Below are 22,543 nucleotides of genomic sequence, written 5' to 3' on the forward strand. Positions count from 1 at the left end.
ATCGAAAAAATCGCGATTTTTGCACTAAATTGTTAATAATAAAAAACGGACGCAAAGTCTAGGCAGGAAACAGGTAGGTTTTCTTCCTATAGGTCTACAATAACTAAAAAAGTAGTCAGCTACCTGGATCTTTGAGTGTCTTGAGAAAATCCTTATTACCCTGGACAGTAAATGCACGTGGTCTTCCACTCTTTGATAGATCCAGGCAAGGGAATCCCTACTCGCACTCCGTTTTTGTTCTATAAATGGTTCTGCGTAAAATATTTTCATTCTGGAACATTCAACATATTTTATGTTTCGGTACATGCCCAACTACCCTTACATACCCAACATCCTCTTAAATCCAAAACTTAAAAATAAATAAATCTCCACTAGTCTAGGCGCCAAATAGAGGTCACCGTGTCCTTTTCAATTCTGATGGACAAACTTAACGGTTTCTTATGGATTTTTGGCTGCTGATTACGAATTTCGAGGGTGGACTTCGATCCGAGTGGTCAAAAAATTGTTATAAACAATTTAATTGTTTATAAATTTTTTATGAGGCTCTGGCTCATAAACTAAAAGAGATAAAAAATAATGTTTCAAATAAAATTTTCTTGTTAATAAAAAACGAAGAAAAAACGTTTACTAAACTTAAATCCAACAATTAGAACTCAAGATATTGTAAAATTAGTGCACAATGCAAATCTCAAATTGCAAAAATAAGTATTTTTCGAAGCTTTATCGATCGTAACTCGGCTTTTACGCATGCAAATGAGCCTTGGAGGATCTCATTTTAAAGCCTTTTTAATAGGCTTCCAAACAAAGTTTGTTAAATTTTTCTATCTTCATTTGTTTTAAGGTTACACTCGTTTGAAGTTATAATTTTGTTAAAAAACTTGTACATTAATTTGTTTATAAGGGTTTCAAGCAAATTTAAGCTATAAACATTTATACTTTAATTAACAATAATTATAGAAGAACTCAAAACGAAAATTTTGAGCTTACGAAAATGTTTGTAAGTTTACTTTTCGCCAATATAGCGATATTTTAATAGTGCGCTCTGAGGCGCAAGATCGGCTCACCGCGTAAAGGTTCACGCGCTAACTTCTCGATGCAAATTTTAATTTCTATGTATATATACGTTATCTTCATTTTTCATTTTTGAAGATCCTAATAAAATTTGATCATATAATTCTTATAATTAAATCATCATACTGTACCTCGTATCACCTTTCATTATATTTACTTTGTCTCCTATTTTTTGTACTAAATGAGAGAAAAACATTAAAAACTAATATTTCAGAAATAGAACTAAAAAGTAAGTTGATGTTATTTAATAATATGTAATATTTTTACAAACTTTTTGTTTCATGCATCTGAATCGAGATATACAGGGAATCTCAGCTTTTTTACATCTGAATAAGTTCTTAGAGCAATTTTTACAGGTACATGGTGGTACTAAGTCTGCGCTTGTAGGCAGTAAAACTAAAACTTTCTGGGGCTTCGGAGTCTAATTATCTATATGATATAGATATAATCTATATCATAAATATATCCAGTGGATAGTGGATAGTCTCCATAATATAAAGTGGATCTAGTTCTTTTGCAGCATCATTAAGGCACGTCAATTGTGTGTATGCCGCCACAACATAAATGCTCGTTTTATATGCAATCATGATGGTGCAAAATTACTCGATCCATTTTTATATGGATATCACATAATATTGGCTCATTTGCATGCGTAGAAGCCGAACTACGATCGATAGAGTCGAAAAATACTTGACGTTGCGCCTCATAGCGCGCCATTTAAATATTGATATCTTGACCAAAAATAAACTTAAGAACATTTTTATAAGCTCTAATTTTTTTTGAGCTCTTCTGTCATTATTATTAATTAAATTATAAATGTTTACAGCTCAAATTTACTTGAAACCCTTATAAACAAATTAATGTAAAATTTTTTTAAGAAAATTATAACTTCAAACGGATGTAACCTTAAAACAAATAAAGATAGAAAAATTTAACAAACTTTGTTTGGAAGCCTAATAATAAAGCTTTAAAACGAGATCATATAAGGCTTATTTGCATGCGTAGAAGCCGAGTTACGATCAATAAAGCTTCGAAAAATACTTATTTTGCAATTTGCAATTTGTATTGTGCACTAATTTTACAATATCTTGAGTTCTAATTGTTGGTTTTAAGTTTAGTAAATGGTTTTTTCTTTGTTTTTTATTAACTAACCAATTTCATTTAAAACATTCTTTTTATCTCTTTTAGTTTATGAGCCAGAGCCTTCTAAACAATTTATAAACAATTAAATTGTTTATAACAATTTTTTGGTTTTTGGCCACTCGGATCGAAATCCACCCTCGAAATTCGTAATCAGCAGCCAAAAATCCATAAGAAACCGTTGAGTTTGTCCATCAGAATTCTCAGAATTCTGATGGACAGTCCATTCAGAATATTCTAATTTTTTGCACAATCTTACTAAAAAAGGACTCCTTTTAACAAATTTGCATGTTGCCAGGACCAAAAGGTGGTCAAAAATTTTTTAAACGTTTTTTTTTTGTTTTTTTCCTAAAATTATTTTTTTTGCATGGAAAAAAGTTTTTTTTAGGTTTTTTCGATCATTCCAAACAGAAAAGGTCTTTAGTGACTTTTCTCTAAAAATGATAGTTTTTGACATATAAGCGATTAAAAATTGAAAAATTGCGAAATCGGCCATTTTTATCCCTCAAAAACTATGTGAAAAACTGAAAATTTGAATGTTGCCAAGGTAGGTAGATATTCCTTAAATATCGATTGATGAAATCCCGAAGAGGTTTTTGCAATACAATATTCAAAACTCCTTTGCTTTTTAATTGCTAATCAAGCGTGCGCGACACTATTTTCCACCGACAGTATGGTGCAAATGAAAGGAGTAAATTCGTTATTTCCTAAACCGGCGACTTCACGGAAAAACCCCGAAACAGGTCGATTTTTATTTTTAAGTTACGATATTGTGGCATATATGGTATACTAGTGACGTCATCCATCTGGACGTGATGACGTAATCGATGATTTTTTTAAATGAGAATAGGGGTCATCTGCTAGCTCATTTGAAAGGTTCTTTAATTCTCTATTCAGTAATATAAACATTTACATAATTATTTACACAGGGTGTCCAAAAAATTTTATTAAATTAAATTATTTGACAAAAAAAGAAGTAGAAGGACACGCTGTATAAATAATTATGTAAATGTTTACATTACTTAATAGAGAATTGAAGAACCTTTCAAATGAGCTACCACACGACCCCTATTCTCATTTAAAAAAATCATCGATTACGTCATCACGCCCAGACGGATGACGTCACTAGTATACCATATATGCCACAATATCACAACTTAAACATAAAAATCGACTTGTTTCGGGATTTTTCCTTAAAGTTACCGGTTTACGAAATAACGAATTTATTCCTTTCATTTGCACCATACTGTCAGTGGAAAATAGTGTCGCGCACGCTTGATTAGCAATTAAAAAACAAAGGAGTTTTGAATATTGTATTGCAAAAACCTCTTCGGGATTTCATCAATCGATGTTTAAAGAATATCTACTTACCTTGGCAACATTCAAATTTTCAATTTTTCACATAGTTTGTGAGGGTTAAAAATGGCCGATTTCGCAATTTTTCAATTTTTAATCGCTTATATGTCAAAAACTATCATTTTTAGAGAAAAGTCACTAAAGACCTTTTCTGTTTGGAATGATCCAAAAAACCTAAAAAAAAATTTTTCCATGCAAAAAAAATAATTTTAGGAAAAAAACAAAAAAAAAACGTTAAAAAATTTTTGACCACCTTTTGGTCCTGGCAACATGCAAATTTGTTAAAAGGAGTCCTTTTTGAGTAAGATTGTGCAAAAAATCCGAATTAAAATATTTTTCCTAGCGGATGCGCAGTGGCTTTCTGGACTATGAGAGTAAACAAAGTAAACAAACTTTTGTTTCCAAACCAACTCAATATTACATAATATATTGTTTTTGTTCAAATTAAAGCCAATGAACTTTGTGCCAAAAATTTTAGGACGTAATACCTACATTATTAAGTCTTCATTAAGCCATTCTTTCTAGTTCAAAAATTCATGAGCCATTTTCACGAAAGCATTTCGAGAGATTGACATTTTTAATATATTTAGTATACAATTTAGTAATCTGGTGGCATAATCACGGTACTAATACAAGTTATGGGCAAGCTAGTAAAATATGAGTATAAGTTCCAATTTTTTTATTTCGTCAATAGGTATTTAATTTTCCTTAACAGTTACCAGTAAATGTACAATGATGAGTGCTCTAATAACCAGCCAAATTACTAGAGGTGGGATATCATCAATAGAAACCTATAAATTTCATAGACATAATAAGAATAAATAAGTGAAAATAATTTCGACCACGAGTCAGTATTCTGTTAACTGAGATACAATAGTACCAAGCGGCGACGCTAGGAGAACAATCTAATAATGCGTCTCAGATTACTTTAATAAAAAGTGGTCATTTTGTACTCTAAACCGAGTAAGGTATGAAAAAGAAAGAAAATAATCGTTTTCGTTTTGATTCAATTCGAGTCTCTTGGCATCCTCTGACACCGTGTTTCGGGGTCTAACCTTTTTCAAAGAGGCTTTCCAAGGAGACTGAATTGAACCATAACGAAACGAAGAAGAACTGCATATTAAAATATTTGCAGCGGAGTGTGGTTAGACTGTCCTCTAACGGGGAACGACGAAATGAGTGAAAATAATTTCGACCACGAGTCAGTATTCTGTTAACCGAGATACAATAGTACCAAGCGGTGCCGCTAGGAGAACACTCCAATAATGCGTCTCAGATTACTTTAATGAAACGTGGTCATTTTGTACTCTAAACCGAGTAAGGTATGAAAAAGAAAAGAAAATAATCGTTTTCGTTTTGAGGATGTCAAGAGACTCGAATTGAATCAAAACGAAAACGATTATTTTCTTTTCTTTTTCATACCTTACTCGGTTTAGAGTACAAAATGACCACGTTTCATTAAAGCAATCTGAGACGCATTATTGGAGTGTTCTCCTAGCGGCGCCGCTTGGTACTATTGTATCTCGGTTAAGAGAATACTGACTCGTGATCGAAATTATTTCCACTCATTTCGTCATTCCCCGTTAGAGGACAGTCTAACCACACTCCGCTGCAAATATTTTAATATATGCAGTTCTTCTTCGTTTCGTTATGGTTCAATTCAGTCTCATTGGAAAGCCTCTTTGAAAAAGGGTAGACCCCGAAACACGGTGTCAGAGGATGCCAAGAGACTCGAATTGAATCAAAACGAAAACGATTATTTTCTTTTCATAATACGAATAGACAAAGTAAAGTACGAGCCACTTTGTGCATCGAGGTTTAACGGCAATATCAAGGTCGTCATTGGTTAAATCTTACTTTGAGTGGTCTAGCCATCTTTGTCTGTGACCACCGATTGACTGCCTGTGAGTTACGCTATTTTTCTCAGTATGCCTTGTCTATTCTTATTATGTCTGTGATAAATTTACATTATATTGAGAGATTGGGAGATACATTATATATTATATCGGAGTCAACTCTCACAGAACAATTTTCTAAAATTCTCCTGTCACAGCACAGTGCCAGTTGCCAAACTCTTCTGATACTATCAATATATTAAAAAATTTACAAGGAAAAGGAAGAATTTTCTGTAGCTAGCTGTATATCATCAATCAAAAATAATGAATGATTGGTATGCCTCTACATGAAAACTGTTAGATGCCATCTAACAGTCTAATTGTGCCCAAGGGCCTAATTCTTTATAAATATTATCCATCCTATAAAATTTTAAGCAAATATGCTATTATAACAAACTTTTACAGTCGGAAAAATGAAAAAATACCCATGAACGATCACATCAATCACTTATTTAGTATTTGCTGTCTTTTTCTATAAATAACAAACGTTTGTTATAGAAAAAGATAGCAAATACAAAATAAGTGACTGATGTGATCGTTCATGGGTATTCTTTCATTTTTCCGACTGTATACCATTTAAAGGGTTCATACCCGGGTATTTCTTTGGTGGCTCAGCTTGTGATCAACCAGTTCTAAACACTGATGATGATTTTGTTAAAATCGAAAACGTTCTGTGATGCAGCTCTTAAAAGTATTTTAATAAAAAAAATTTATCCTTTTACAACAGATTTTTCATTAAATTTTTTTATCAATATAAGTATTGTAAAATAGGTTTCTAAAGGGTGATTGATTAGTAGGGTAAAGCTCAATAGCTCCGCTATAGTAATAGATAGCGATAAAAGGTAATAACAAAAATTTTAGCCACCTTTGAGCTTCATATTACAAAATTAGCTGGAATGTTACAGGGTGTTCGATAACACAGTGGCAGACCAAACTATTGTTTTTTTAAATGGAACACCCTATATTTTATTTTAAATTCGAAATTCTGTTAACTTCTCCATCACAAAAATATAAAGTTTTGTTATGGTATACAGGGTATTTACAAAGTTATAGCCAATTTTATATGAAAATCGTAACAAGTTCAACTCCCTGTATAAATAAAAATAAGCAAAACAACAATGGTTTATTAATGCCACATTTTTAACGTATTGTCAAAATTTTCAAGAATGGTCGACATTGCTAATTTTCTTTATATCAAATACAGGGTGAGTCAAAACGCAAGTACATTATTTTCTCAGTGATTTTAAAAGGAACACCCTGTATTTTATATCACTATTGAAAAGTACCATTACCGTACTTTAATTTTTAGATAACATTCCCTATGTCTAAATTTATTAGTTTTCGAGATATTTTCATTTTTCAATGGACCAGTAGCGTGGCCACACAAATCACCAGAATTTAATAAACTGGACTGATTTTTTTGGGGTTACGTTAATAATGAAGTTTATAAAATACCTCCAACAACAAGGGTTGAGATGAAAAATAGAATAAAAAGTGTATTTCGATGTGTTAATTTACAAATGCTCCGTAGAATAAGTAGCTCATTCAATGATCGTTTTTAGGCGTACATAAATGTGTTAGGAGATAATTTTGAACAGCTTATGTCATTAAATATTAAAAATATTTTATTAAAAGTAGCTTCTAATTTTTTCAAACATGTTTTTTTGCAAAATGTATTACTGATAAATTATGTTTTGTTTTTTATTTGTTACATTGTTACATTTACATACAAAAGTAGTGTTTAATTGTCTTCACAAAATATTGTATTTTGTGATTGTGTGTTTTTTTGTAAAATTTGTTTCAAAAATGTTGCATGTAGTGGTTGTGTTTTTGTTTGTAAAATGTGTTACTAATAAATTATTTTTATTTATTTATTTGCTACAGTGTTACATTGATTACCGGATTGATAATCGGTAATCTTCAATTGTAAATTCAGTCATGGCTTACTTAAAATTTAGATAAATTTAGACACCGAAAATAATTTGCTCTGAAAAATGAGAATATCTCGAAAACTAATAAATTTGGACAAAGGGAATGTCATATAAAAATTAAAGTACGGTAATGTTACTTTTCAATAATGGTATAAAATACAGGGTGTTCCATTTAACATTACTGAGAAAATAATGTACTTGCGTTTTGACTCACCCTGTATTTGATATAAAGAAAATTAGCAATATCAATAATTCTTAAAAATTTTGACAATAAACAAAAAATTACGGCATCAATAAACCATTGCTGTTGTGCTCATTTTTATTTATACAGGGAGTTGAACTTGTTACGATTTTCATACAAAATTGGTTATAACTTTGTAAATACCCTGTATAACATTACAAACCTTTATATTTTTGTGATGAAGAAGTTAACAGGATTCCGAATATAAAATAAAATATAGGGTGTTCCATTTAAAAAAACAAATGTTAGGTCTGCCACTATGTTATAGAACACCCTGTAACATTCTAACTAATTTTGTAATGTGAAGCTCGAAGGTGGCTAAAATTTTGGTTATTAACTTTTATTGCTATCTATTACTATAGCGGAGCTATTGAGCTTTACCCTACTAATCAATTACCCTGTATTGATAAATTCTCACCTCTCTACTAGTTTCATCTCTTTTTATTTCAAAACGTATTATGTTTTCATTCTTATACGTTACTTTGCCAGTTATTAGAGCACTCGTCACTGTATTATATTCGTACATTTTATAAAGCAGCAGAGGAAGAACAGTGATACCGATAGGTACCAGTTTCGCACATACCATAAAATTCCTTTGCAACAGGATTTTCTTATGCAAGGTATCGTTCCTTGAAGAATTATTTACAGTACCTTATACAATCATGGACAAAAATATGGCATATCTTGAAATTATCGTAAATGTGTTCAATATGATCGGTTCATGTTACCAAAACAATTTTTTTAACAAAACTTTATTTAACACGTTTTAAGCCAATAATTAAAAGCATTTTAAGTGAATAATTTAAATAAAAATTAACCATTTAAATTGTTGGAATGATAACAAAACATGACGTGAAACTAACTATTACTTAGAAGTGACATATTAATATTTTGTTTAAAAAACAATAAAAGTAATAGTGAGTATTCCCTCCTTGAATTTTGACCACTGCTTATGACCGTCTTGGAATACTATACTTATATTAAATCTTGAATATTCTTGACAAAGTACGTTCTATTCTTCTTTTGCTGCAATCGTTAGCTCTGCCAGTGTCACAGGAACATGATTTCTTTCTCGAATATGGTGTTTTAAAGTGTTTCGCTCATGTTCGATTGGATTTAAATCCGGGCTGTATGGTGGCCAATATAATCTTTCAAAATGAACTTCATCAAGGGAAGCATTCACTAGATATTATTGCGACATGAAGACGTGTTTTATCGTACACTAGGACGAATTGGTCCATATTCTATAAAGCCGACAAATGCCAAAACATGTTTTACAAAACATGTTTTGCGAACTGTCGTTCGCACAATAACCTCAACAAGTTTGGTATGTCCTTCCTAACAAAACTAACGTTCACGTACAACTTACACCTGGCATACGGTTGGCCAACTTTTCTGTAGACGTATCGTCCATTTGGCTTCCCTTACTGTATTCTGGTCTCATCTGTGTAAATAATAAGTTTAGCAAAATATTTTGCAATTATTTCAAGCTATGGTGTCATAACATAAATATTCCATATTTTTATCCATGAATGTATATTAAAAATATATAGAAATACAAACATTTTGAAAAACGATGTTCTACAATTTGACATGGAAATATGTGTTATTATAATCCAAACCATCCAATCATAAAAATTATAATAGTTATCATAAGATTGCCACTTTTTTTTCGACTGGGACTAAGTTTTAACAAACAGATGTACTACTTAATAACAAAAAACTAATTTGATTTGGGAAAATCCTACCCTACACTCAGTTCTTACATAGTCGAACAAAATAAATTCCACACAAAAAATTGGTTATTACTGGTTAAAAATATACAAAATAAGTACAGTTCTACCTTCATTGTGTAGTTAACTGATCTTGTAATTAGAGTTAAAACAATCTGTAATTACAATAAGGGGTTAACATCTGTAAACAAGAATCGATTTTAACTTGTCGAAAACGTTGATAAGTCCAACTAACTACCAGATACAGGAGTGCTTTCATTGCATGCTTAAAACTGAAATGAAGAAACCAAAAATAAAAAAATTGAAATACTCCAGCACATTAAGCAGTAAACATCCTCTCCAAGATCAAGCCATTGTATTGTCACCATAACCATGTCAAAATTCATGAATTAAGGATAGCAATTTAATTGGATATTTTTATTACTCAAAAAAAGTTAATTTGGCGACGAATAGCTAATAATCAAAATTCGAAATGTATGTACGGTAGTTTAAATATTATATTGATATGGGATTATCTATTTAGTCTATTTAATTCAAAAAGAAAAGTTAAGAAAGAAGTTAATAATTATTATATTATGTTTGTTGGGAATATAAACTTACGTGCATAGAAATCGGCTCACTTAAAAATTTGGTCATTTTTGATGTCTCATATTTTCTAAACCTGTTGGCCGATTTAAGTGATTTTTTGAACGTGTTATAGCCTGATTCTTTAGAAATACCAGTGAAATAATACTGTTGCTAAACAGGTAAATTTTCATTGTATACCGGATGTACCAATCAAACTGTGTTTTTTTTTCTCAAAGTCCGCATCACTCTGTGGAATATTCTAGCATTTATAAAATACTGAAATTAAAACCCAACTATAGCCTCAGGATTTCTTAACATTCTGTTTTTTGATTCTTTGGTTTATGTTGGACAATAAAAAAGTTAGGTACTTTAACAACTACACATGTTCTGCATCAATTCACGGTGTTTCTAAATAAGTGCGACAAATTTAAGGGATAATTCTGCATGAAAAAATAATGCCAGTTGGCTTTATAAACGTATCTCCGCAAATGTTTCGTTTCCGAGATACGGGATGTTGAATTTTTCTTACAAACTGCGATTTGTTTAATTGCTTTAAATCCCGTTGAGATATGCCAATGAAATTTGGTGACATTTTTTGACATACAATTAAGAATTTAATATTCACTATTAGCGCGCATACGTGTAATATGACCGATTTTTTACCCGTATGCACGCTAATGGTGAATATAAAATTCTTAATTTTATATCAAAAATCCGCAACAACTATCTCTTAAAACCTACCAAATTTCATTTGTATATTTCAACTGGTTTTAAAGCAATAAATAAATCGTCAGTTTGTACGAAAACATTCAACATCCCGTATCTAGGCAACGAAACATTTGCGGAGATACGTTTATAAAGCCAACTGTCATTATTTTTTAGCAGAATTACCCCTTAAAGTTTGTCGCACTTATTTGAAAACGCGTATTGATGAAGAACATGTCTAGTTGTTAAAGTACATAACTTTTTTATTACCGAACATAAACGAATAAATCAAAAACATAATGTTAAGAAAACCTGAGGCTATAGTTGGGTTTTAATTTCAGTATTTTATAAATGCTAGAATATTCCACAGGGTGATGCGAACTTTGAGAAGAAAACACAGTTTGATTTGTACACCCGGTATACAATGAAAATTTACCTGTCTAGCAACAATATTATTCCAGTGGTATTTTTAAGGAATCAGGCTGTAACATGTTCAAAAAATCACTTAAATCGGCCAACAAGTTTAGGAAATATGAGACATCAAAAATGACGAAATTTTTAAGTGGGCCGGTTTCTATGCACGTAAGTTTAGTAAATAAAGATGGTAGAGCAGAAAAGTACAGTAAAAATAAAAAAATCATGAAATTTATATTGGTCCTGTTTGTTTAACTTAGCTTATAGTATCAGCCATATTATATGTAGCTGCCAGTACTCCAGTAGAGCAAACGGCACCTTAGTCCAGTAAGCCACTGAGCATCCGCTAGGAAAAATATTCGGATTAAGATTTTTTGCAGAATCTTACTTAATAGGGGCCCCTTTTGACAAATTTGCATGTTGCCAGGTCCAAAAGTGGCTCAAAAATTTCTTAAACGTTTTTTTTTTGTTTTTTTTTTGTAAAATTATTTTTTTTGCATCGAACATTTTTTTTAGGGTTTCTGGATCATTCCCAACAGAAAAGGTCTTTAGTGACTTTTCTCTAAAATTGATAGTTTTTGACATAAAAAGCGATTAAAAATTTAAAACTTGCGAAATCGGCCATTTGTAACCCTCAAAACCAAAACTATGTGAGAAACTGAAAATTTCAATGTTGCCAAGGTACGTGAATACTCTATGAACATCGATTGAAGAAATCCTTAAGAACATTTTGCAATACAATATCGAAAACCCCTTTGTTTTTTAATTGCTAATCAAGCGTGCGCGACTCTATTTTCAACCGTTGTATGTATATACACCATCTTGCTTGAAAAGGTCCCCTTTTAACAAATTTGCATGTTGCCAGGATCAAAAACTAGTCAAAAATTGTTTTAAACGTTTTTTTTTTGTTTTTTCCGTAAAAAAATTTTTTGCATCGGACAATTTTTTTAGGTTTTTTTTGGATCATTTCAAATAGAAAAGATCTTAAGTGACTTTTTTTAAATGTGATAGTTTTCGAGATATAAGCGATTGAACATTTAAAAATTGCAAAATCGGCAATTTTTAACCTTCAAAAATTATGTGAAAAACACTTTGAACATAATATTGATGAAATCCTTTGATGAATGACATATATTGAAGTTTTTGCAATACAATATCAAAAACCCCTTTGTTTTTTAATTGAATACCTTTGGACCAGAAGGGGACACACCATCAAACAATACTTTGGAGAAAACATAATTTTAAGCTTATTTTCAACTCCTGAAATCCATGTTTACATTTTTCTCGGAAGTAAGGCCCATAATCGTTTAGAAATATGTTATTAAATACACAATAAAATTAACACAAATGTTTATTTAACGGTTTTTGAGTTTTTGAACATTTCTTCAAAACAATGTGAGGCTTATCCCCTTTGGTATAAAAAATTATATTCTAAAAATGAACATAAAATTCAACAATAAAATAATTCAGTTGTCAATATTTTCGATAGCTGAAAAGGGGTCCAAATTTTCAGTGTCTTCCAGTGGTTCATTATTCTCAGTATCTGGTAGAATCTGTTGGCAAGCACCAATTTCTGTCTACACTGTTTTGTGCAACCGCAAGGTGCATCTCATTTTTTTGGTTCTATTTTCTTCCCTTTTTTATTTATATATTCGTAACATATATTTCTTTTAGTCTTGCGCTTAATTTTTTTATGCCATTGGCTATCCTTGTGTCTCCATCTAGATGGCACCTTCTTTTCTGAAGTTGGCAAGTCACCTGGAGAAATCTATTGGGTATAAACCTATTCATTTTCCTACAATAAAGTAAGTATTTTCCTAAAAAGGGATAAGCCACAAAAACCTTTAGAACAATCCTAATATTTTTAGGTTCGAAAAATATAACATAAGGGGACAAGCCACACATTTAATAAACATACCATTCCTAAGTTTATGTTTTAGGAATCGCTGCTACTTGGGCATACTGTATAGTCTTTGACATCTTCGCTTTCATTTAAAAACGGATCTTGGTCACTGTGTTCAGAATCAAATTCAGAAACGTCTATTTTCCATAAACGGGACTTACTACAGCGGCGCCATCTATGAGAAATCAGCTGAAGTTTTCTGTTTGGGACATTAATATGGCCTTAAAGTGTGCGATTTCTACTTTAACTCATTTTTGACGAAATTGTGGCTTGTCCCTTTCTGGTCCCAAGGTCTTCAATTGCAAATCAAGCGGACGCGACACTATTTTCAACCGTTGCATGTAGGTATACGTAATCGGAATACAGTTTAAGTTTAAAAAACATTGTTTAAAACATTTTTGACCCATTTTTAACCCTGGCAACATGCAAATTTATTAATATGGAACCTTTTCAAGCAAGATAGTGAAAAAAAAAATGTAATCAGAATATTTTTTCGCAGATATATTTACGCATATTACATACAATGTTGTAGGTATACATGCAACGGTTGAATATAGTGTAGCGGCCACTTGATCATCATTTAAAAAACAAAGGGCTATTGGATACTCTATTGCAAAAAGCTCTTCGGGACGTCATCAATAGATGTATAAAGAATATCTTCCTACTTTGGCAACATTGAAATTTCCAGTTTTTCACACAGTTTTTGAGGGATAAAAATGGCCGATTCCCCAATTTTTAAATTTTTAATGGCTTATATGTCAAAAACTATCAAGTTTAGAGAAAAGTCACTAAAGACCTTTTCTGTTTGGAATGATCCAAAAAACGAAAAAAACTTTGTTCGATGTAAAAAAATAACTTTAGAAAAAAAAAAAAACGTTTAAACAATTTTTGACCCACTTTTAGACCTGGCAACATGAAAATTTGTTAAAAGGGGACCTTTTCGAGTAATATTGTGCAAAAAATCAGAATCAGATAATCTGGGAGAAAGCCCTACAGAAAGAAGGCCCTTAGGAAGCCCACGAATGCAATGGAGAGACTATATATGTCCAGATTTAAGAACAATGGAGCTACCCACTGACTCAACTATCTTGGACGACAGTTGTATCCAATATGCGATAAAAGTGAGTTGGGCATTGTGCAGTCAGACAAGACCCACCGAGGTCCCACTTCTATTATATGATTTCAACGAAATAAATATACTTTCAACAGGTTATTTGTATTTTATTTAAAGATTAAGCTAATTTTAACTTACTACTTTCCAAAAATTTTTATTAAAACAAGAAGAAAAATAAAAAAAAAAATAGAAAACACACGGATTCCGAGCTATACACCGAGCTATACTCCCTTTGCTTTGACAGGTTACAAGATTGTTGGGTCGGGTTGTAGTGCTACGAGAAGAAGAAGAAGAAAAAGATTAAGTGTACACAGCACTCAGCTTACAGTTTAAGTGGGAACTAGAAGGACTGGGTATAGAGAGGCTGTAATAACGAGACTACAACTTCGTCGTTTTTCAGGACTTCCAAAAGAATGTTTCAATTGCAAAAGATATTGATAGCATATTAATCTCGTGTACGACCTGTTGAATCCTCTACAAAATGTTTCAGTTATCTTCTGTTACTTTTCAAATAGCATTTTTTTTAATATTTCGTTGGAATTGTTTATCAAGTTATAAAATAAAGTCCTCATTTGACTTTCCCGTCTTCAGAGATTAAAAACCGTTTTTTTTTTTTAGTTTTCGTGAATAATTTCAAATAAAAATAAATTTTTAAAACATAAACTTTCTGTTAAACGAGCAATTTAATATTAAGCCTTCTTTTTTTACTTTCACCAAACCAAAAATCAACTAATATAGTTACCACTTCCCACACATTTTATTCATTATTGGGAAATACTTTGTATATTGTTTTCAATTTCGTAAAAAATTATCTTGATAACTAAACATGATTTCCTTTGGGTGTAGTTTTTCGTTTAAAACTAAATCTGTTTATAATTTCTTGAAAGTCTGTTATGGTGACCGTCTTATCTTCACATTGTAGGCTGGCTGCTCTTGGATCAGGTGATATCGAGAGTTGTTCCAAATCACCCTAAAATATTAACAACACACAATTATTTAAGTTAATAGTAATTGAGGGGGTTAGATGTAAAAGGGTTTAAGTGCCCTTTTCTAAAAATATGCTCGAAATACAGATTTGCATACTTAAATGGTATTATAACTTGATGGTAAAAGAATGCAAGCCCATTTCGCTCTATAGTCGCCATAATATATCGCCATTATTAGTTCAGAGACATAAGGAAGAAAATATCCTGTTGGTAACATAGCCCCCTCCAGACCGAAACCAAATTTTTTGAGTAGCATGGACATCTACAGTGCGTCCATAAAGTAACGCATAAATTCGTTATTTCGTAAACCGCCGACTTTAAGGAAAAATCCCGAAACAGGTCGATTTTTATTTTTAAATTACGATTTTTTGACATATATATCATCATCGTGACGTCATCCATCTGGGCGTGATAACGTAATCGTTGATTTTTTTAAAGGGGAACAAGGATCATGGGATAGCTCATTTCAAATGGTATTTAATTCTCTATCCAATAATATAAACATTAACATAATTATTTATACAGGGTGTTCAAAAACATTTTTTTAATTAAAATAAGTGAGGCAAAAAGAAGAATACATATATGTAATTTATTTTAAATCAAAATGCATTTTACTACTGTCAGTAAAGAGAAAAAAATTTTATTTGACAAATAAACATTGATTTTCGTTTAAACGAAATGTTCAAACTGCCAAGAGACAGGTGGGTGGCAGCTTTAACATTGAATTTAAGCGAAAAACAATATTTATTTTTCAAATAAACATTTTTTTCCTGTTTTCTGACAACAGTAAAACGTATTTTGAATTAAATAAATTACATACATTCTTCTTTTTGTCTCAATTATTTTAATTAAAAAAATGTTTTTTTAAACATCTTGTATAAATAAATATGTTAATGTTTATATTAGTGAATAGAGAATTGAATACCCTTTCAAATGAGCTATCACATGACCCCTATTCTCGTTTAAAAAAATCATCGATTACGTCATCATGCCCAGATGGATGACGTCACTAGTATGATATATATGCCAAAAAATCGGAATTTAAAAATAGAAATCGACCTGTTTCGGGATTTTTCCTTAATATTGCCGGTTTGCGAAATAATGAATTTATGCGTTACTTTATGGACGCACTGTATAATAATAACCTATATGTTTCCTGCAGGCTGCAGCCGATTTTGATGATATACATAGTTATAAACAAATGAAGATCAAAAAACGGTAAATTTTCGCTTTTTTCGTCTATTACCAAGAAGTTAAGCATTTTAAACAAATCTGAGAATAAGAAACTAATAAATCGTATAAAAAACTTCAATGTGGCGTTCGCTGAATATGCCAATCCTTATTGGTTGAATAGAAAATTGCAAAATAAATCATAAATTTTGAGTTTTTATAAATATTCGTAACTTATGTAGAAATTAACTTAGAATCTTCTTATTACGCAGAATCTTCTTATTACGCAGAATGCTGAGACTTCTGGTGATTAAATCATACCCTAAATTTCAAAGCAATTGGTCAAATAGTTTAAAAGTTATTTAATTTGTTTATCCCAAATTAATTTTTTTTGCAGCACTGTAAGTCAGGAAATGATGAAGTTACAGTAATACTTTGGATAGTTTATGAAAGTAGAAGATTTATTTTCTACGGGTAACCGATAAAAGTTATTCTAATTGTTTATAAGCAAGCAAAAAATCGACATGTTTTTGCAAAATAATTTTACACTGTTTAAAATTACTTTTTGCCATTTTTTTAATTAAGTTAATAGTACGAATGTTGTTCTTTCATAAACTGTCCGAAGTATTATTGTAACCTCAAAATTTTGTGACTTATAGTGTTGCAAAAAAAATTAATTTGGGAAAAACAAAGTAAATAACTTTTAAACTATTTGACCAATTGCTTTAAAATTTAAAATATAATTTAATCACAAGAAGTCTCAGCATTCCATGTAATAAGAAGGTTCTAACTTAATTTTTACTTATGAACATTTATAAATTCTCAAAATTTATGATTTATTTTGCAATTTTCTAAGCAACAAATAAGGATAGGCATATTCAGCGAACGCCATATTAAAGTTTTTTATATGATTTATAAGTTTGTTATTCTCAAATTTGTTTAGAATGTTTCACTCTTTAGTAATAGACGAAAAAAGCGAAAATTTACCGTTTTTTGATCTTCATTTGTTTATAACTATGTATATCATCAGAATCGGCTGCAGGAAATATATAGGTTATTAATATAGATGTCCATACTACTAAAAAAATTTGGTTTCGGCCAGGAGGGGGATGTGTCACGGGAAAAATCTTATTTCTCTGGACTATATATTTAATTTAATGAAAACAATAGCATTCTGCATTGGTATTAAACGGGTTTAAGAGAGCTTGAACCGTTTTATCACAAAACTATTTTTTGTATTCTGTAAAAACAAGTAGTAGTAAACGGGTTTAAGTGCGCTTGAATTATTTTACCACAAGACTATTTTTAGTATTCTGTAAACACCTCATGTTAATACAGGATTAATTTCAAGTAAATAAATATTACCTTCAGTTACACTTAAACCCTTTTACGTCTAACCCCCTCAACTTATGTCAATATAGACGAAATACACATACATATTATATATAGGTCTGGATCCCGCGTACTAAAAAAAAGTTGATTAATAGCAAGCTGAAAATTTGTTAATAGCTTAACGGTGTCTAGTCGGACAAAATTTGATGTATGGGAACACTGGAACGGGGACGTTTTAATTGTGGAACGTGATTTTAATTGTGGAACGTGTCTTATGACAAGTTTATGATTGTCAAAACTAGCAGGTTGTTCTTAAGTTTATTTAATAGCAAACTTTATATAATATATGAAAAAAGTTTTGTCCGACAAACATTGGGCGTTTTAATAAGTCTGACACTTAGAATATTTCAAATGACAAGAGTTATGTTGGTGATAAATAGCAGTCTGATTTTTGCATGAGAGTTTAATCCGACAAAATACATGGGACGTTTTCGTAGTCTGCCGTTCGAAACTTGTAATTTGTTCCACAGTTAAAACTTCCCCTGTTCCAGTGTTTCCCTTTATCAAAGTTTGCCCTACCAGACACCGTTAAGCTATTAACAAATTTTCAGCTTACTTTTAATCAATTTTTCTTTAATACGCGGGATCCAGGTCTAATACTTTTCTATATGTATATCTTTTAAATTTAATGGTTTTGAAAACATGTTGACTATTTATTTTTACATGCATGGGAATTAACCACAATGAAAATTTAACAAAAAGGTTTTGAATTCCAATCGGGAAATAGTTCTCAATAATCCTGAAATAAAATTTGACAGTTGGAAAATCTCCCAGAAAATGTGTTGGAAGTCCTCATCTCACTAATTAATGATTCTTTTGAGAAAGGTAAATTTTCAGAGTGCCTAAAGACAGCCATCATTATTCCTTTTCATGAGGGTGGTAAAATATCTAATACCTGCAATTATAGACCTATTGCACTACTACCGGTACTCTCCAAAATTATTGAGAGATTCTTAAAAGCTAGACTTATGCCCTTTTTCGTTGAAAACAACATTTTATCACAAAATCAGTTGGGCTTTTTAAATAATAAATGCACCACTGATGCCATGTTTTCTGTACTACATGAGGTTTACCAAGCACTAAACAATAATCTTTACACTGCACCGTTTTTTGTGACTACGTCAAAGCTTTTGATTGTGTAAATCACAACATTTTGATAAAACAACTAAAATTCTACGGAATTCGAGGTATTTCTTTAAATTGGTTCCAATCTTACTTGGATGATAGGAAACAACTGGTTAGAGCAAATGCTACAGACTCTAGGCTCAAAAACATTGTTTGTGGGGTACCTCAAGGTTCAGTATTGGGTCCTCTACTTTTCCTTACCTTTATTAATGACGGCACTAGTGTAAAAATCGATGGAAATATCTTTCTTTTTGCTGATAATACCAGTATCACTTGGGAAGCAATTTAAATATTGCAACTCTTCATGCTACTTTAACTTCTGATCTACTTATCATAAAAATCTGGTCTGGTTTTTATGGTAAAACTCTAATTTACTCTCGTTTAATATAGATAAAACAGTAGCATTATCTTATAAAGGAGCTCTTCAACCCTTACCTCTTAATAACAGCCAGATCAGTAGCGTTGATTTTGTAAAATTTCTTGGTATTTTCTTTGACAACAACCTTAAACCCTCCATATCGATTTGTTAAGGAAGAAACTATCTTCAGCTTGCTATGCTATAAGCCCTGTTTCGAATGCACTTAATTTAGCATCTTAAAAAATAACATATTTTTCTTTGTTCTAGTCACATCTTCGTTATAGTCTTCCTTTTTGGGGTTCTGGTACAGCTGCCCAATTTAATGTTATTTTCAAATTACAAAAAAAATAAGATATTTGTTTGGCCTCAGAAGAACAACACATTGCAGAAGTTACTTTAAAGATCATGGAATTTAACTCTTCCACCTTTGTATATTTTAGAAACTGTTTGCTTAATTCGTAAACATCTACATTTTTTTCCACCAAGACCTAATCATGACCACTTCACGAGAATTTCTACCTTTGACCGTTGATTGAGGTATTGGGAGTACCTCTCTATTGAGGTATTGGGAGGTATTGGTACTCCCAATACCTCAATCAACGCTTTGACGTCTATTTACCGACCCCGTCCTCTGAGTTAGTAAAGAAATATATATTATATTCCGCAAAAAATCTTTACAACCATCTCCCTCTACAACTTAAATCTGCAGCATCTTTCCTCAAATTCCGTAAACTTACAAAAGCCTACCTATCTGAAAGACCATATTATTCAGTAGAAGATTTTATTAATTAATATCTAAGAAATTACAGTACTCTTTGCACAAGTAGAATTTTTATTATTTTTTATCTATATTTGAGTGTCATATGCAGCAGGTTAACTTTTAAACTTATTAGTTACCAGGTAGACTATGCAATTTGCAGTTTATTTAATTTTTAAATTTTGCAATTGATTCTTTATGTTTAACTTCATTATGATTTCTAATTATATTGACGATTTATATAATTTTAGTAAATTGAACTGTTATTGTTTTGTTTTCTTGACTTTTCATAAGCTTTGTCGATAAAATTGTACAATTTTCATGACAATAAAGCATAATATTTCTATTCTATTCTATTCTATTCAGTTAAATTTACGTGGCCGTGGCCTTAGAAGCACCAGCCATGATCATGGTGTCATCAGCCATGATCAATGTGGTTTTAAAAAACAAAGATATATCAGTTTTATACAAAAAATGTTAACAATTTTTACTTTTGGTTTTGGATTTTATTACTTCTGGTAAAATCTATTTGTAGCGAATAATAGTTGGTAAAAGTTAAAACGTTATTAAAAACTTTCTAACAGCATTATTCACGACCTGAAAAACTTCCATCCTAAAATCTACAAAGGATAATTGGCATTCGATTCTTTTCGTATCGCGAAAGGGACACGAGGGAGTCCTTAAGCTGGAAACCAATAAAAAAGCAATGGAGGTATCTAACTGAAACGTACCGATAGAAAAAAAGAATGAAAAAGAGAAGGGAAAAGGAGTGTCCGCTTTTCGCCCCTCACGGTAAAAAAGCTCTGAAAAGTTTAATGAAAAACTTCGGGTGGACGAGCAAAATGTTTTAAATACATTCCATTAAATAGATGGAACATGGTGATGTTGGCTGAAAATTATATTTGAAGTTTTTATTTTATTTAAAGCATTTGAGTTTTTATCATATTTTACGTAATTTTATAAAACAGTAATTGTTTTATAAAAACGAATAAAATTATTTTAATAGGCTAAAATGTGGTTATTTAAAAGGACTTTTAAATGTGGTTATTTTTTCTACGGCCGTGCTAAAAGAGCCACTTTCACGCACGCATTTCGTTTTCGAAAGTTGCACTTTCCCGCGCGGCGTGCGTGAAAGTAAATATTCCCACACGGCGTGTGGGAAAGTAAAATACCTTGTATAAAAAAAACCCTATTCCACGAACATACGCCTGTTTTGGATTATTTCGACAACGAATATTTTACTGTACAAAATAAGAAGAACGAAAGTAATTTGCAAATTACATTGTTGTTTATTGGAATAATTATTAGCGCCATTTACTTTCGTACTTCTTATGTTGCACAGTAAAATATTCGTTGTCGAAGTAATCCAAAACAGGCGTATGTGCGTGGAATGGCCCATAGTATGGCATTATAATATATTATAATACATGCAATAAACTAATATTTAGATATTATTTACTAATTTATTTCAAATTTATCTTATTGTGTTCATGTTTTAATGAAATTAGCGCGATGATTCGATGAAATAAAATTATTTTGACATAATATTTAAAAGTCAGACCAGTAGACAATTACAATGGTTTTGAATCGTCGTAATGGAAACCAATATTGTCGTCGTGGTAACCCATTATATTGAAAGTTTGGTTTTGACAACCTTGTCAAAGAATTAATTTGTGTATTTTCACTTATAAATAAAAACTGATATAACTCTATTTTTTGTGGCTTTTTTCCAAACGTACGGCCTAGAAAAATTATTGTTCCTAACTCATGCGGAAAGAGTCTTCCCCGCATTCGACTCCTTGCCCGAACTCCGCTATCGCGTCGTTCGGGTCAACGGCAGTCTCGTGCGTGAAAGTATCACTTTCCGCACTAGTTAGGAAGTACGGAAAGTGATACTTTCACGCACGAGACTGCCGTTGACCCCTAACTAGTGCGGAAAGTGATACTTTCACACACGAGACTGCCGTTGATCCGAACGACGCGATAGCGGATTTCGGGCAAGCAGTCGAGTGCGGAGAAGACACTTTCCGCATGAGTTAGGAACAATATTTTTTTCTAGGGCCGGACGTTTAGAAAAAAGCCATAAAACCTAGAACTATATCAATTTTTATTTAGAAGTTAAAATACACAAATTAATTCTTTGACAAGGTTGTCAAAACCAAACTTTCAATATAATGGGTTACCACGACGACGATACTGGTTTCAATGACGACGATTTAAAACCATTGTGATTGTTTACTGATCTGACTTTTAAATATTATGTCAAAATAATTTTATTTCATCAAATTATCAGTAGTAATTGCACAAGAGCTCTAAAATTCAATATAAATTTTAGAGATGGAGTGCAATTTGTTGCGATTATTTCATGAATAAAACTGTTCAAAACCAAAATTTTATTGTAGTTTATTTATGTAAGTACAAATTAGTATAATTAAACACACAGTTGTTATAAATAATTTACGGTTGAAAGTCATCACTTTTATAATTTTTAAAACATTAATTGTCATTAATGTTACTGAATGTATTTTTTCATAGCAACGAAGGGCATCTGACGTAATATACTTGACGACGGGAAATTATCAAAAATTATCAGTTTAATTTAGATTTCTGTAGCTTTCTATTGGCCAGAATCTCCTATGAATGAAATAATCGCGCTAATTTCATTAAAACATGAACACAATAAGA

General features: G+C 31.3%; 1 protein-coding gene across 1 annotated transcript in view; it reads right to left on the bottom strand.

The window, feature by feature from the left end:
* Positions 1-13,880: 13,880 nt before the first annotated feature.
* The window catches only part of LOC114337317 (uncharacterized), a 444,845-nt gene continuing 436,182 nt past the window's right edge, over positions 13,881-22,543 (bottom strand). The window contains exon 7 of the mRNA XM_050645523.1: positions 13,881-15,040. Coding sequence (XP_050501480.1) covers positions 14,891-15,040 — 150 coding nt within the window. The 3' untranslated portion in view covers positions 13,881-14,890. The remainder of the gene's footprint in view (positions 15,041-22,543) is intronic.

Source organism: Diabrotica virgifera, chromosome 3 (assembly GCF_917563875.1).
Source record: "Diabrotica virgifera virgifera chromosome 3, PGI_DIABVI_V3a".
NCBI classification, from domain to species: Eukaryota; Metazoa; Arthropoda; class Insecta; order Coleoptera; family Chrysomelidae; genus Diabrotica; species Diabrotica virgifera.